Raw genomic sequence first — 17,811 nt, 5'->3', positions numbered from 1 at the left:
TGAAGTTGAGACAAGTTGAAGGGTGCAAGGAATGTGGTTAATTATGATTCAATTAGTGACTTAGTTGTACCATATGTTAAACAACTTTTTTTTCTATGAGTATCTCGCACTTGAGACAATGATGTCCGAATCAGAAACATCCACACATATATGAGACTAATTCTTTTGATGGACATTTTTTTCATACATGAGATTCGAATCCGAAACTTTGTTTAATAAATTTGGTTAGAGTAGCCCCATACACAAAGGAAAACGTTACGAGTGTGTTTTTAACTTAACCATTGATTGAGTTGATATTTTGTGAATTCATTCATGTAAAGAGTGGCAAGTCAGTAAGCATATTTTGTTATGAATTAGATATTGAATTGGACACTATGCCAATAACAAAATAGCAACTTGATATTTTTGTATGATCCACTAATTAAAGTATGACGCCACATTTGGCTTTTTTCCAAATATCAAAACTAACAGTGGTTCTCTGACCTGGTGGCGTGACCGTCTGAAATTTATACTTTTGTTTTATGCCATTATACTTTACTCTTGCTCAATACTTTAACAAATGAATAATTTGTTTTGTTCCAAACCAAGCAAAACTTAAATAGACTCATTCTTCTACATTCTATATTTTCATGATATTAGTTATAACCTTTTTTTTTTCACAAACCAACAATATAATTGATTACTTCTCACAAGAGTTATTAGAAAATTCTGATATAAATAGAGATATCCATTAATTTAAGAATGGAACAGATTTGACCGAAATATATGTTAAAAAGTGAAGAAAAATACATCTATTTACACACCCAACAAGACTGAAGAAATAATGAATGACCTAAGCTATTATATCTAGCTGTGTACAAATTAATACATGTTGTTAAATAGCTAATTAACAAGGCATAAGATCATCCCCAAAGAGATATAGAAGTCTTTCCACAGCCCAACTAGGTTGAGTAGGAGGAACACAAGTAGAGGACTCAGATGATGATGATGATGAGAAACAACAAGGAGTTAACAAAGGTGCTCTACATCTGTTGTAGTAGCCGCTCCATCTTGAGTTTCGTTCGTGCTAGCACAAAACAAACCAAACTAATTTGAATGATAAAATTAAAAGGATTCAGACCTATTAACAGAAAGTTTGACCTTACTTTCATCAAATAAAGATCATTCACTATTCATTTGCCCTAACCTAATTTAGTACCATTCAGGTACAAATATTCAAAATGTTACATCAATGTTTAATATCATATCTAAAATGTTTTTACCTCGCAGATTCAGCTGAGGGTGCTGCTTGATTTTCCTCACTAGAAACGGCTTGCTTTCTCTGACCAGCTTCTTTAGTAATCTCTGGAACAATAACAGAACACAATAGATAACTAAATATCCAAATGAGATTATCAGTAGCATTATAATTACGTAGTTACATGAATTAAGGGATCAATGCCACCAATTGAACACTGAAGCTATTAATTATCTTATCTCAGACTAAAATAAAAGGGAAAAAATATAAAAGGCAGCACATTGGATGATGCTCTCACTTAGTGGGGTATGAGGAGGATGAATTTACGACAATTGGACACTGGAACTATTAATTATCTTATCTCATACTTAAACAAATGAGGAATTATAACAGACATTGGTCTAGTAGTGTAAGGCTCTGCTAAATCGTCAGTCTTAACCTGCAAGTCGGGAGCCTATTTACAGGATTTCAACGTGTGACCTTATGGTCACTAAGCAAGAAACTTACTGTGACAAACTCACCTTCTCTAAATCAAAATTATTAAATCAAATATGGATTGAAACAACAAGAGAGAGAACAAAAGCAATAGGGATCTAGGACTGTGAAATTGAGACGAACCAGTATAATTCTGAATAGCTTTCTGAAGCTCAGGATACTTCTTTACAGAACATTCCTTCAGCATAGAATCGAATGCTCGAGTCAGAAAACCACCGGCAGCACCTCCAGCCATTTCTTCTCTCCCTCTCGCAGTCAATTACTCGTTCAGCGAAATTTGAAACCGCCGCAGATGACGAACAGTGTTAAATTCAGAATCGGATTTCGATGAAAACGCAGAAGAATCTAGATCATGCAAAATGGAAACAGTATAGATTCTTGTATCTTAAGAAATGCATGTAACTGAATTGGATTGGGGAAGAGAGAATTGAATGAGGAAACGGTAAGAGAGAGAGAGAGAGAGATCTGAGAAATGGAATAATATAAAAGGAAAGAAACAAGAATGCAGATCTCAATCTATAATTTGATATCCAATGCTCAAATCATTCCAAATTTCCAAGCTAATTCTTTCCCCCAGTAACTTGAGATTTTAGAACACTGTTCAACACTTCAACTTTTCAACACTGCAGTACATTTTTGTTTTTTCCTCTCCCATAAATGTTAAAACTATTATTTTATTTACTTGGGCCTGCTGACTCATCCATTTTGGGCTTAATCAATATACTAGCTATAAGAGTTTTTGTTTATACCTCATAATATGTTTTAAATCATCAATGTTATTCTTCTTCTTTTTTAAAAGAGTTTAAAATCTATGCACCGGTAGTATAAATTTTTTTACACTGTCAGCATATTATCAATTATTAATTAGTAATATTTTTGTTTGAAAGTCAATGATAACTAACATATGAATGGTGAGAATTTGCTGACGGTGTAAAAAACACTTACACTATCATTGTATATATATTCAATCATTTTTAAAATAACACTTACCTGTACATAAGCAAAATTATAAATGTGTTAAAAGAGACATGTAACCTTGCCTACAAATATGTTTTTGCACATATATAAACATGGGTTTAAAGCTATTATTTTGAAGTTCAAATCTAAACTCATTTTAATAAATGAAAGGAAAATGTGCATATTAACATTGTAAGAGTTTTTTTGTACTATTAATGTATTATTGATCATTTATTTTCAATTATATTTGACTCTTATAAATAAATCATGAATGATATAGTGATTATGTATAAAAATTTAAGTGATGGTATATATATTGCACTTTAAAAAAATTGTGAAAGTGTAGTTTTGTATAAGGTATTTTTAAATGAATTTCTAAATCTACTTTTTGAATCTGAATAATGAAATAACTAGCTTACCATATCTCATCAATTGATTTGTTTTTTTAGAATAAAAAAGAATATTTATATTTGAACAGTTATTTTAAAATGATTTGGGAAATATATTTTCAAAAACTATTTTGGTAAGAAATGTTGCAATTAAGTTATAATATATTCACGCGTTTTTATTTTGGTAAAGACTTATTTACAATCATATGTGTTTGTGAAATACTCCTAGTTATTGTGGAAATCAAACAAAATATGGAATAAATACTTCCCAAAAATTGCATAAAATAGTTTCATAAGCATACTTTGGAATTCACACTTGTTAAACATTGCATTTAGCTCACAAGAGAAAATGGGTAGTATATCCATGGTGAAAACGTTTTTACACTTTTAACAAATTATTTATTATTGATATATTAGGGTTTGTATCAACATATTATTGTTTAATTGAATTATAATTAATATGATTTTTATACGTGTAAAAGAATGATATGGTTATTGTAAACCTTTATATTTAACATTATAAGACTACAAAAAAGTGTAATCTAGAGTTTAGGAAAATAGACTGAATCTACGTATGGCTTGAAAATGATTTAAATCTAGTACCCATTATCTAGAATTGAATTGTAAAGAATGAGATTTTCATACGTATAGAAAATTGCACTATCAACCATTTGTTAGTATTATGATGTCAAATATAAAATAAATTTTGTACTGGTCATATCATTCTTGTACATCTATGATAATCTTATTATTTATAACTCAATTCTACAAAACCATATTCTACGTATGGCTTGAAAATGATTTAAATTTAGTACCCATTGGTATGAGAAGATAATTTTAAAAATATTTGTATAGAAAATGATGAAACATGACATATGCCATGATTTCATTGGTATGAGAAGAAATTTATTCCAGAATATACTTTATTCTCCCTTGTTTAATGGTTAGTGCAAATTTTAAGCAAATCACAATATTAAAAAGATGACCGTAATTCCAAATTTTGTAGAGAAAAATTGTTATGAGACACTTATAATCACATCCATACTTGGTGGTGATAATCTCATGAAAAAATAAAATAAAAACATTAACTACTTTAAATTAATGATATACAAATATTTCTTTCTTATGGCTTACATAAGGTGAAGAGATTGAAGAGTGTAAGTTGATTAATTATTTAGAATGAGAAGTTGAAGAAGACATACAAATACTTAGGTATTTGAAGTTGAGACAAGTTGAAGGGTGCAAGGAATGTGGTTAATTATGATTCAATTAGTGACTTAGTTGTACCATATGTTAAACAACTTTTTTTTCTATGAGTATCTCGCACTTGAGACAATGATGTCCGAATCAGAAACATCCACACATATATGAGACTAATTCTTTTGATGGACATTTTTTTCATACATGAGATTCGAATCCGAAACTTTGTTTAATAAATTTGGTTAGAGTAGCCCCATACACAAAGGAAAACGTTACGAGTGTGTTTTTAACTTAACCATTGATTGAGTTGATATTTTGTGAATTCATTCATGTAAAGAGTGGCAAGTCAGTAAGCATATTTTGTTATGAATTAGATATTGAATTGGACACTATGCCAATAACAAAATAGCAACTTGATATTTTTGTATGATCCACTAATTAAAGTATGACGCCACATTTGGCTTTTTTCCAAATATCAAAACTAACAGTGGTTCTCTGACCTGGTGGCGTGACCGTCTGAAATTTATACTTTTGTTTTATGCCATTATACTTTACTCTTGCTCAATACTTTAACAAATGAATAATTTGTTTTGTTCCAAACCAAGCAAAACTTAAATAGACTCATTCTTCTACATTCTATATTTTCATGATATTAGTTATAACCTTTTTTTTTTCACAAACCAACAATATAATTGATTACTTCTCACAAGAGTTATTAGAAAATTCTGATATAAATAGAGATATCCATTAATTTAAGAATGGAACAGATTTGACCGAAATATATGTTAAAAAGTGAAGAAAAATACATCTATTTACACACCCAACAAGACTGAAGAAATAATGAATGACCTAAGCTATTATATCTAGCTGTGTACAAATTAATACATGTTGTTAAATAGCTAATTAACAAGGCATAAGATCATCCCCAAAGAGATATAGAAGTCTTTCCACAGCCCAACTAGGTTGAGTAGGAGGAACACAAGTAGAGGACTCAGATGATGATGATGATGAGAAACAACAAGGAGTTAACAAAGGTGCTCTACATAGTGGACAAGTAGGGTTATGATTATCATGGTCATGTTCCAACCATGTATCTATGCATTCTTTGTGGAACACATGGTAACAGTTCATTAACTCTCTAACCTCATCTTCTATGTTCAGATGATTCAAACAAACAGCACATGTTGTGTCTTGTGTTTCTTCTGGCTGCAGCTTCTCCATAATCTCACCAAAGGTTGTCAACAAGAGAGTGTTGTCCCTTATCATTTGAGAAGAGACACAAGAGGGTTCTGTTTCAGATGGTGTGTGAAGAGATTCATTGTTTCTATCCCTCATAACTTTTAAAACCAAGCATAGGATCCATCTTAGAACTGCTATGATTAGAGCTGCTTCATATATGGCTTGACCTATTGTGAAACCAGAGATTGTAGTGAGTTTTTCATCAGAATAGAAACCCATTTGAAAGAAGATAGAAGAGAGGAGAAAGGGGAAAGGGGGAAGTTTAGATGAGCTCTATGGCTTCTATATAAAGCCAATGTTGAGTGTGGTGGTGGAGTTAAGCTTTTTTGTTTATATGTAGCTTTTCTTATCTTCTTTTGCTTTCACTCTCTTCTAAGTTCTTTCTTGTTTTGCTTTTCAATTTATTATTATGTTGAAATTAAATATTTTGTCTACTGTCTCTTTTGTGTGATTAGGAATAAGGATCACCGACTAGTCAATTAGTCATTCAGACTCTTCCGTGTGCATGCATTAGAAGAGAGATATCTTGTCCTATATATTTGTACAAATGATAATAAAATAATAATAATGGTTACAATAACTGATGAGAAAAAATGTATACCCTTCTAAGAGTTTTATATCATTTTCCGCTATTGATTTTTAATTATGATTGACTCTTTAAAAATGTAATATAAATGAGTGATAAATAATATACTGATGATATATAAATTTTTAAACTGTAGGTATATAGATAATACATAATTAGATTTATTAGGTGAAATATATAAAGGGATCATTCAGATCATGCTACCATGTCACCTTACGTTTTCACAATATATCTAAAAACGTCATAAATGCATAAAGACCCTATGCATGTGTTGATCACTAACATCCTAGTCAGATCCAACATATGCACACTGCATCATTTTCCATAAGTTTCTTAAACATGTACAATGAATATAACAAAGGAATGTGTGGTGGGGTGATGGAAAACAGCACATAGATAAAGGTTACTATGACTTAACGCTTGCAATACAAAGGAAAAGATGGAAAGAAAAAGTTGAAAGCAAAAAGATATGACCGTGCCATAAAACAAGATATTCTCACGTCACCATTCCAAAGCCACTTTTCATTTATATTTTTCTTCCCCTTAATACCATCATCAAACAGATAAAAGAATAAAGAACAGAAATGGATGCTAAAAGGAGTGATACTCTCATCGTTAAGGTGTAAGATTTAAGAAATAAAGTGGAATAAGTTGTAGATTCGAGTGTTACCTTAATAGATTTAAAAATAAAATTAATAAAAGAAATTATAAGGTGTTTTAATGGTTAAAGAGAATAGTGGAATGAATGAGATTGAAGGTTTGAGTCTCGCCGACAACAAATAGTAAATACTAACATTTGCCAATAAAAAATGCATGCTAAAATAATGTTCTTATGTTATACACCAAAAGAATTTACAACCTTCCAATAAAGTATTGATTTAGTTGTGTAAGATCCTACTAGATCCTAAAAAGACCAAAAAGTACAACCTGGATACTGCCTAAGTTGCTTAGCTGCAAAGATGTGTCTTATTAATGTCTTAATCCTAGGTCAGCAACAGATGAATTGAACTCCAGTTCTGTTACATTATATAGAAGCTGAAAACTTCTGTTCTGCTAAAATAAGGGGACAATAGAGGCATTAGCACCAACACCCACTTTAAAAATGAACAAGTATAAACTAAAATCATTTGTATGAAGCAATTCATTATTAGCACCAACACCCACTTTAAAGTTATACTTGTTCACCAGTTCAAAGACCCAGCAGCGTTTTTTGTTTGCAATGGGGATGTTTCCAGGGCCAAAAGGCCCTTCTCAACAATTTCTTCAAGCACTGCTGCTAGTGCTATGATGGACTCAAATTGTCTAGTCCTCCATGCTCCTCCACAACTCATCAATCGCCTTGCATATACCTATCAACCTCGAGGATTCGGCATTGTTACCCCAACCTTCACCACCCTTATCAACATCATCCACAATTCCATATTCAACCCCACAATTAGCACAATCTCCACTAACACAGGAAAACATAGCCTAAAGCAATACAAATGCTTGCTCAGTCAAATGCTAATATCATCTTGAAGATTACAGCATAAAATGCCACTTCACATGGCCTAGCAATAACTATTTGGATATCATATGATGGGAAAGATAAATAAACACGTAATAGAAAAAAGTTATACTCATTATAAGTGATTTGATTTGCTTATTTTGTTTTCCCTTCTTTCTCATTGCATTGCAGCAAAATATCTACAGAAGTTCTAGACCAATTATCACTGCCAGTGAATAGCATTCAAACATAACTGAGCCTGTAAGTAAATGATATTAGTCAAACACAACTGGGCCAAGAATTGCATATAATGAAAATGAAGAGCATAAACAATAGCCACGCAGAAGTTCAAACTCAGACATCCTTATTTCTTCATAGCCAAGGTGTACATGTATGACCCCAAAAAAACATGACACCAGTTTTATAACAACAGCATAATGTATTGAGCACAGTTTACAAGATATCCTACAATATCATCTTCGCTGATTACATTCTAGTGCATACTGCGCATAATTCCATGCAAGTAACCACCAGTCATTATGAATGACACAATCGAAACAACACCTGCTGGAAAGACCTTCCCTGATTTCTTGAAACGAGAACCCATCACCCCAAGAAGTGCAGCAGATATGCCTGGATATCAGGAACAAAAAAAGCAAATGAAATCAGATATAGCAGAAGATATAGTCAACACTGTAAACTATCAGGAGTTTGCCTACTTCTTACCAAAACAAAGAATTTCTCACAAGATTTCAATGCTTAAATTTTCAATCTTATTAAACAATTTTAAAATGGGCACAAACTTCGATGGTACATCGACGGCAACAGCTAACAAGAGTATGGCATACTAGCACAAAGCCTTTGCGTTAGCGCACATCAATTTCCTTTCTAGGAAAGGAAAAATAGTTTTGATCTGATGGCACTAACTTAACATTAGATCCACAACTTGTCACTAGTTACATATCAATGCATCGTTGTCTTTTCCATTACCACATGAGCGATAGCAAGTTTAACACTCGTTTTTGTTTTCTTTTAGATTCTATAAAAAAAAATTCTGCTGAATTCACCTAGTGGAACTAAGGCTTTTGTTGAATAAAAAATTCCTGTGTTATACACACAAAGTTAGGATCCATTTGACACCAGGCATCAAATTTTAATGTTAGACCCACATCTCACCCCTTCATTTTAATTATATCCAAAGGTTAAAATTAATTCATTAAAAAGGCACATTTTAGTCATGTGACTCTCCTCCCACGTTTTTCTCACACAACCCCCATTCACATTCTCTGCCTTCCATTACAAGGGTGATTATGCAAAGGGGTGTGACACAACCTTCTCTGCATTTTCTTAAGAGAAACATATTGTATTCCATGGCCAATTTTGAACTGGTTCTCCATGAAGGGCTTGGTTGGTGATGGACATGGAGAAGACTGCCATAGGTTGAATTCCAGAAAAGGAGTTGAACATGGACACCTTCTCACATTAGATTTGGTATTTTCCCACTTTCTTTTCCATACTATTTTTTGTTGACCTGCTCCTTTTCTCTCAGAGATTTAAATTTTATGTTGTATTTTCCTATGTCTTAGTAAAAAAAATGACAATGGATCAAAATCGGAAAACCCATCATTGGAAAACAAGATTTTGTGTAACCCAGTACCAGATTTAGGTTGTTTAACCATATCGTTTTAAGAGCATGAAACAAAAAGTGAAAGGAACTAGGAAAGATGATAAAGAACATATATGGGAGGGTTACGTGTTCAATAGGCGGTAACTTCAAATGAATTTATCTCAGCCTTTCGATTAATTAAAATGGAGGGATGAGATTTGGTTTATGATTAAAGTTTGACACCTGGTTTCAATGGATTCTAACTCATATGAAAAAAGAACAAAAAGGAATACACCATATCTATTAACATATAGAAAGTTCTTAAGATGGGCTTAAACCAAAATAGTAGCAACACAATCAGGGCAAGATATATTGACAAACTAATCACTTACCTAGTCCCACAGATGATGCGAGAACAGGTCTTACAGGTAGCTCAGTAAAAACATAATACAGCACTGCAGCAGACAAACCCCCAGCCACAAGTGACTTCTGGCTACCACTCTTCAGATATCCTATTACACCACCCGCTGCCAAAAACCAGAATCAAGAAGATAGTTATGTAGATGTCAAAATCATGTTCCAATCCATTGTCCATATTATATTTTGAAAAGCTTTAACATGTCAAAGGACTCTAAAATCTCTCTTTACCTAATGCAAGAGCAATATATAACCCCGATAATTTGATAACATTTGTTGGTAGTCTGCAGTGTTTTAAATTGCACTTAGTAACCACAATTGTATTATGGTTTGGGAAGGGCATTTCCTCGATTTTTTTCCGCAATTACAGTAAATGCAATGTAAAACATCCGATTGAAGTAAGTTAGTTGACTTAAAATCCAAAATTCCAACAGATCAAATAGTATACAGCAACAAAATGAAATAAAAAAATGTGCATTAAACTCAGCTACGGGAATTTCAAAATAAATAAAATAAAATTAGAAGTTCGAAGGATCGTTTTCTAGGGTTTGGGAGGTTTTAGAGTAGTACCTCCAACAAGAAGAGCATAACCAAGAGTCAATTTCTGAGACATTGAAAGAGCCAGCTTCCTCTTATCTCCTTCCGAATCCGATCCTTCATCGCCCTTACCGCTATCACCTCCGCCGCCACCACCACCTCTATCACCAAAACCGTTGCCAGCACCAGTGTCATCACCACCACCACCGGAAACGTCGAAATCGGGCTGATTGAGTTCAAAAGAAGCGGCCTTAGAATCGGAAGAAACAACAGCAGCAGAGTATAAGTGTGAATTGGAAGAAGACAGTGATTGAGTCAAATATTGGAAAGAAGGAGGAGAAGGGGGCAGAGAAACGCAACAAGTGAAATTGAAATTGGATTTGGATTTGGATTTGGTAGGACGATGGAGAGAGAATGAAGGATTCGATGCAATACCAAACGCCGCTTTTGCCATTGTTGTTTCTTATCTGATTTATGTCTAGGTTGGGTTCGTTTTGCTTTTGATTATTTTCTTCTTCGTCTCGGTTTGTGGCTCCCACTTTCACTCTTCTCTCACTTATATAAGTAAATAAATAAACGCAACACCACGTGGAACTTGCTTATGCAAATATGCTACCATTTTCTGTACCCAAGAGATGCACAAGAGTTTTGTAATAGTTCATAACATTTATTCTTAATTATTATTTTCTTTTTTAAATTAAATACGAATAAGTAATAGATAATATAATAATGAGTAAATTATAATTACCTGATTTTTTATGAAATTATATAGGTTAGTTCTCATTTTTTTACACTTACACAAACCTACTATTTATATTTTCATTACATTAATTATCTCTGACTGAGAAATAAGTGTAATCTTTTAAACAAAAAAATGTGATAAATGCAATTAAGTTAAACAAAACATAGTATATTGTAAAGACAAGTCCAAATAATATACAAATAAATGTATCTTTATTATTTTTGGTTCGTCATAATATAGCATAAGAACGATTTAAACAATATCTCTTTAGAATTGTTTATGCATTCTGTAACAAAAAATAATAAATATACATTGATTTGTATATTATTTCGATTTGTTTTCATACTATATCATGTTTTGTTTAACTTCATTCTATTTATTACATTTTTTTGTTTAAAAGATTACACATATTTCTTATACATAGATGATCAGTATAATGAAAATATAAAAAATAAGAGTTTGTATAGGTATAAAAAAATGAGGGGTGATTTATATAATTTCACTAAAATTGAGAGATGAGAGAGTGTCACTCTAATTACTCTATAATAATTGTAATCTTTATACTAATGTGACATAAATATTATATTTTTTTGTACCACCTACCTATATATGAATAAATATGGATAATGTATATTTTTTCATTTATGTTATAATTTGGTTCTTCATTTTAAAGCATCCATTCATTTCTCTTTTTTAAATGTCATCAAATCTCATCATTTCATTATAATTAAATTTCATGAATATTTTAATTTGGTTATAAATTTTTCAATGTTAGAATCCACATTTTCTCACATGGACTGATGGACATAATAATTGGTGTGGTTTTAGTTTAATTTGAATTCTTGAACGACACAGAAGAAAAAAGGAAAGGAAGGAAAGAAGGGTTAACAAGGAAAGAGGGAATATTGAAAGATATGGAATCGTCAATAAAATTGACATGGTGAAAAATTAACACCATTATAATGGACAAATTAAAACCTAAAAATAAGATAAATGATGAAAACTAAAAAGTGTGTTTTAAGAATAAGAAATAAGAAATAAATAGAATAGAGATATAATTAATGATATGATAGAAAATAAAAAAAAATACAATCATAATGGTGATGTAAAATAAAAATGACAAGAATATTGTTGATAAACTCTACCAAAAATAATACTTGAGACAAGAGTTTTGTCTTCCTTTTACTCTTATTCAGCTTGAATCCAAATTAATTGATACACATATTTAGTTCTTGATAGTTGATACATCACCACAAAGAAAAAAGAGAGACTAAAATAGGAGATTGCAATCTAAATTAATAGTATTACCAATTCTCCTAATGATGAGATATGAATGTTATTTTTCTTGTACATGAGATAAGTATTAGGTATGGATTTATATGTATACATTAACATTGTAAATATTTTTTATATTGTCAGTAACTCATTTACCATTTATTTATTAATCATTTTGTTATTCTAACGTAAAAGTATACAAATTAATAATAGATCATATATTAAAAGTATTAAAAAACTTTACACTATTGGTACACAAATTTTAAACTCCTATATTATTTCTATTATTATTTTTCGATGTCTTTTTCGTGAACATCTAAGATGCCTCTAGGCCAAGAGAAAAGGTCCATAGACAAACTAACTTCCTAAGAGACAACACTGGACAAATATTAATTAGTATACTTGAGGACTTAATTTAAATTTATTGTTAATTAATATAAAAGCTTTTTATAATATCGCTCAACAATTCTCTTAAATACCATTTTAATTTATTATAATACTTTATTACTTAAATTATTCTAAAAATTAGTTACTATTTTGTTTATTACTTACGTATGCTTTAGTTGTGGTGGGTAGTTTGAACAATGAAGCCCCTTCCTTTAAAGAGCAGTTTGCACTTTATAATCTAAAGTTAGTGAATTTAAACCATATTCTTATATGGTATTTAAGAATAAAGAGATGGGAAAATTTCATTGGAAAGTCCAAGTTGGAGCTTTCGAAATGTTAAACCAATTTCTTCAGTACATTACCTTTAGTACACTTCTTACCTTTGCTACAACATCATAGTTAAAAAATTTGAAGCCATAACAAAGATATTCTCACAATAGGTACACAACAAATATTATTGTGTGGATAATGTCAAATAGACAATACTTATCTATCAAGTAATGTTTTAAACAAATGTAACTGCAATGCATCCTGAGTGTGAAAATATGAATATCTCATTCCTCTTTGGACAACTCTTCCTATTGAAAAACATCACTCAAAATACTAATTCTAATACGCAGTACCAAAAAATAATTTAAGAATCCAGATTTTTCATTATTTTGAATTATATAAATTTATCGGTCATATCGGAGAAGATCTCAACATCTCTCTTACACCATATTCAAAAGAATGATGTAATAGTATAAGTTGGTGAGGGCATTGTTGAATGAACTGCCTATAAAATATTAGCCAAGATGCAAGCTTGCTTATAACTCCTACATGCATGCATCTTCCAATAAATCAAGTCCTTGGCGTGTCTGGTTCTGGCAGATCTTGATAATCAGCTTCTTCCATCACTAATGGATGTATATCAGTTGATGCATTATATTGCTGAATTACCACAAGTGATGCAGTTGTTGAGAATTGTGAAGAAGCCAAATAGCTTCCAATAGGACCAAGTTCAGGGCAATCACTTTTAGGAACCAATGGTGACACTGCTGGCATTCTACCAACCAATATTAGATTGCTATTACTGATTTCATTCAATGCTGTTTCAATATCACCTTTGCTATCAACCAACCTTTCCTCATATTTAATTGACACTTCATGATTATTGGTGCATATGCTTAATAATTCAGACCATAGTTCATCATCTTTTTCTTTATTATCTTGTTCAATTACTACTTTGTAGTCCTTGTTTGATGATACACCAACCAATTTAGCACCAAAGGCCAATGTTTTCCCTGGTGGTGCTACAAACTTAATCACTGTGAGCAGAATTCCAGGGTGCTCTGCCATTCTTAGACCATACGAAAGTGCTTCGCGATCGTCGCCTCCTCCAAAGAAAGGTACAACTATTTTGAAGGATAGATCACTAGCTTGGACTTGGCTTGTTCCGCCAAGACCGCGATCAACCAGGATTCCAACTGAGCAAGGTGCGTGGCCTAGGACAAGTTCATTTGCTTGATGGAATGCATGTCCAAATGACTCCATTGATCCATCGATACGTTGGTGCTTATGGAATGGAAGGATAATCATGGCTGCACGCTTTTGATGAGCACTAGTACAAATATCTTCATGGATGTTTGAAAGATGTGATATTGCAGTCATAGGCCGAACAGTGACACTGCTCAATTTTCCATAAGCTTGGAATGCAATGACCATTTGATCTTCTCCATCTTGTTTCTTGTTCCAGAATGGTAAGCCGTTGTTGCGTGCCTTGTGAACCATCGTGATAGCCGAGGATCGCTCTGAGAGTTCTGTCAAGTGCATTGCATATATGCAAAGTCTTGCTCTCTTTCTTGTTCCCCGAGAAGACTCTATGAGATTGATCAAACTGGGTATGTTGCGGGTGCTGTGGAAGCAAGCTAGCACTCTGAGCTCTGAGTCAGGATCCTTGCGCTGAATTGTTTTATGCTTGTAAGGTGCTCCTCTTCTAGCTGGTTTGTACACAGCCATCACTATTGGTGTGGTGATGAAGGTTGTGAACAATGCCATAAGAACCAAAATTGCAAATGCTTGGTCATTCAGTACCTGAAATTGCATTGCAATAATCAATTAGTGACAATCATAAATGTTTAATACATGAGAATATCAGACTATTGATATTGTCACATTAGTTTTGTCAACATCTATTTTATAATCACCTTTTAAAAGACTTTTCCTTTGGAAACATCAACTGATAAATGATAGATAAGTGATTAGAATTTAGGTATAAGAAGTGGTGTGATAGCAAATGTAGCAATGTGAACATTTTCCAAAACTATGTATATGTATGTGAGCACAAGAATTATAGCAGATTTTTGTATCACGGGAAGATACATTACCTTGCGATCTTTTCCAATGTTGAGAACAATGAGCTCTACCAAGCCCTTAGTGTTCATGAGAAATCCAAGTGCAAGGGCTTCTCTAAAAGGCACCTTGCATACTAATGATACAACAAATGTGCCAATGATCTTTCCAAAACAAGCATTGAATATCACAAGTACAAGTAGTGCCCAAGAAACCCCTCCACTAATAGTTGCAACATTGGTTTTCAAACCACTAGACACAAAATAAAGTGGGAGGAAAATGCCAGAGACCAAATCTTCAATCTTCTCAGTCAACACCCCAGCAAAAGGACCATCTTTGGGCATAATAATGCCAACCACAAAGGCCCCAAATAGAGCATGAATACCAATAGTATCAGTGGCAAAACTACAAGCTAAGACTAGTGTCAATGTGATGCATATATAAATCTCCTTCACTGGCTCACCCTCAGGGGAACGCCTAGCCATAACTACAAGCAAGGGTCTAATAGCAAAGATAGCAAAGAGAATGAAAGCAGTACCACTAAGCAAAACCCATAATGGAATGAGAGGTGATGAGTCAGTGCCAGATAAGGCAATGGCAAGAGCAAGAAGAATCCAAGCTGCAATGTCATTGACAGCAGCAGCTGACATTGCGATACGGCCAACATCGGTGGTGAGGAGTTTAAGTTCAGCGAGGATACGAGCAAGGACAGGGAATGCAGTGATTGAGAGTGCAACACCCATGAAAACAAGGAAAGAAACTGGCTCAACACCTTTGGATATTGTGGCTCTAAGAACTACTGATGTTCCAATGCCAAGTACAAAAGGAACTGTGATACCAGAAATTGCAATGCATAAGGCCTTGTAACCTGTGCGCTTTATAGAACGCATGTCAAGTTCAAGACCCACTAGAAACAAGAAGAACAATAGACCAACATTTGCCAGTGTGTCAAGAACAGTTAAGCTTTTCTTTGGGAAAACTGTGTGCAGAAATGTCTCACTTCTTCCAATTGCAGATGGTCCTAGAAGTATTCCTCCCTGCATTTAACATTTTCATGGAAGTGGAATTAGAATCCATGCATCCATATGAAATATAAGAATATCTGATATAAACAACGAGTCCAAACAACTTTTGCAACATCATATATATATATATATATATATATATATAGTTCTTGAACAAATTACATCAGAAGATGTACAAATCAATCATTCAAACAATACTGCTAAACACAATGTATCCAAATTATTCAAACAATAGATTTGCATGACATAGAATGTGAGCATCTGAGTTTAAAAAAAGGGCCTATAAGAACATATTTTCAAATTATTTTAAAAAAGAGACCACGTTGGTAACAGCATATTTCTACAAGAGCCAATATTGATCAAAAGCATACTCCAACTGTTAAGAACGATCGTTCATGGGTGGTTTTCTACAAAAGCAATCAAAATATTTCATTCGAACAAAATATTCTAAATCGTGATTTGAAAAACTAATGATTCAGAAAATTTCTCACAACATACATAGTTTTTAAGGAAAGGATGCAAGAAAATTGTGTAAAGCATTTGCTAGAAAAAGATCCAAACAATAAAAAAATGATGACGTTCATAAGAGCATCTTTCCACAAAAGCATGCAAAAGGATAGATAAATAGGGTAACAATAATAACATCCAATATATGAAGGAATGAAAACGAAGAAAGAAGAAAAGTTACAATAATCTCAGCAATAACCCTAGGTTGTTTGAGAGGTTTGAGTAGGAATGCAAGAAATCTAGTAAATACTACGACCAAACATATCTGAAGGATCAACAAGGGAAGAGCATAATCGAGAGGATTTTCATGTTGGAACGCCCCATTTGACACGGCCTTCATAGGCGCAGGACATGATGCGTTCATAGGCGTTTCCATTACGCCTTCCCTTGTTTCTCAAAAAACTAAAGTCTGCAACAACAATATATATATATATATGTATATATGTATATGAATATGTGTACGTGGCTAAACCTAGTTATGAAGATGGACAGATAAGGATGTTACAAGAATGAAGGACAACATGGAAACGCAAACCAAGGCATAAAGTGCTATACCCTGTGTGGTAATGAAAATTTGTATACTATATATGGCACTAATATGGGTACTACAGAAGGGGTAGGTTGATTTTTCTTTGTTATGATGCTAATCTAAATCTACAACTTATTTTTCTGTAGGTCACATTCCTCCAAACGAAAATGGATATATGGATTTCTATGTATTTTGTATTTTACCATTTATATATGTATTTTTTTCGAAAGATATCTTTATTTCATATCTTATCCATTAATTCTTGAAAAATTTAATAATTTAGATTTACTTAATAATTCAAATCATTGAATTTCTTAAGAATAAATGACTAGGATGTATCACTTACTCTAATATGTGAATCCCCTCTCTTTTTCTTTAGGCCACATTCTCTTCTATTAGTTTTCAAGTAAACACACTCTTTTTGTTTTTACTAGTGAAATTTAGTTTAGGAATATTGTTGTGGACTTCTCTCACATCTTCTATTAATATATTCTTTAATTCAACTTAAAAATCGTGTTGAGTAAGTACATTTTCTAAAGTTCACCTTTAAAAAGACGCTAAGATTCAACACCATTTTTTATTGACCCATTATTTTAAGTAAGAAAGTTAGAAAAATTATCTAAATCATTACATTTTAAGCAATATATTTTTTGTTTTAACAATAGGATAGATAAACAAGAACAAATATAGTATATGTTTATATCAAAAATTGTAAAGTGATACTTTATTTTCACTAAATCATCGTATTTATTCCTCATTAAAAAAGTAATTCAAATAAATGATAAATAATATATTAATTTATATAAATTTTTATATATACATAGATATTATACTCTAATAACAATCTATTAGAAAATTACTCAATA

At 32.3% G+C, this 17,811-nt stretch overlaps 4 protein-coding genes across 5 annotated transcripts; all 4 read right to left on the bottom strand.

Annotated features, from left to right (window-relative positions):
* On the bottom strand, positions 1,009 to 2,373 carry LOC109361928 (brefeldin A-inhibited guanine nucleotide-exchange protein 5-like). The gene is made up of 3 exons (XM_019607454.1): positions 1,856 to 2,373; positions 1,263 to 1,344; positions 1,009 to 1,066 (listed from the first exon to the last, which is right to left on the bottom strand). The coding sequence occupies exons 1-3, from the start codon at positions 1,965 to 1,967 to the stop codon at positions 1,009 to 1,011; spliced, it is 252 nt and encodes an 83-aa protein (XP_019462999.1). The 5' UTR covers positions 1,968 to 2,373.
* LOC109362199 (RING-H2 finger protein ATL64-like) lies at positions 5,011 to 5,851 on the bottom strand. Its single transcript, XM_019607836.1, has one exon. It carries the CDS (start codon positions 5,734 to 5,736, stop codon positions 5,182 to 5,184), a length of 555 nt encoding a protein of 184 aa, XP_019463381.1. The 5' UTR covers positions 5,737 to 5,851; the 3' UTR covers positions 5,011 to 5,181.
* LOC109362197 (protein FATTY ACID EXPORT 2, chloroplastic-like) lies at positions 7,871 to 10,678 on the bottom strand. Its single transcript, XM_019607834.1, has 3 exons — positions 10,183 to 10,678; positions 9,588 to 9,722; positions 7,871 to 8,222 (listed from the first exon to the last, which is right to left on the bottom strand). The coding sequence occupies exons 1-3, from the start codon at positions 10,601 to 10,603 to the stop codon at positions 8,083 to 8,085; spliced, it is 696 nt and encodes a 231-aa protein (XP_019463379.1). The 5' UTR covers positions 10,604 to 10,678; the 3' UTR covers positions 7,871 to 8,082.
* Positions 12,985 to 16,808, bottom strand: LOC109362195 (cation/H(+) antiporter 19-like). Of its 2 annotated transcripts, XM_019607829.1 has the most exons (4): positions 16,598 to 16,808; positions 14,920 to 15,921; positions 13,402 to 14,626; positions 12,985 to 13,340 (listed from the first exon to the last, which is right to left on the bottom strand). In XM_019607829.1, exons 1-4 carry the CDS (start codon positions 16,790 to 16,792, stop codon positions 13,264 to 13,266), a joined length of 2,499 nt encoding a protein of 832 aa, XP_019463374.1. In that variant the 5' UTR covers positions 16,793 to 16,808; the 3' UTR covers positions 12,985 to 13,263. The 2 variants fall into 2 exon arrangements, with proteins under 2 accessions (XP_019463374.1, XP_019463375.1); XM_019607830.1 differs by having other exon boundaries at positions 12,985 to 14,626.

Source organism: Lupinus angustifolius, chromosome LG12, assembly GCF_001865875.1.
Source record: "Lupinus angustifolius cultivar Tanjil chromosome LG12, LupAngTanjil_v1.0, whole genome shotgun sequence".
NCBI lineage: Eukaryota > Viridiplantae > Streptophyta > Magnoliopsida > Fabales > Fabaceae > Lupinus > Lupinus angustifolius.
Note: the sequence above shows the minus strand (reverse complement) of the source record. Positions and strands in the feature narration are given on the sequence as shown.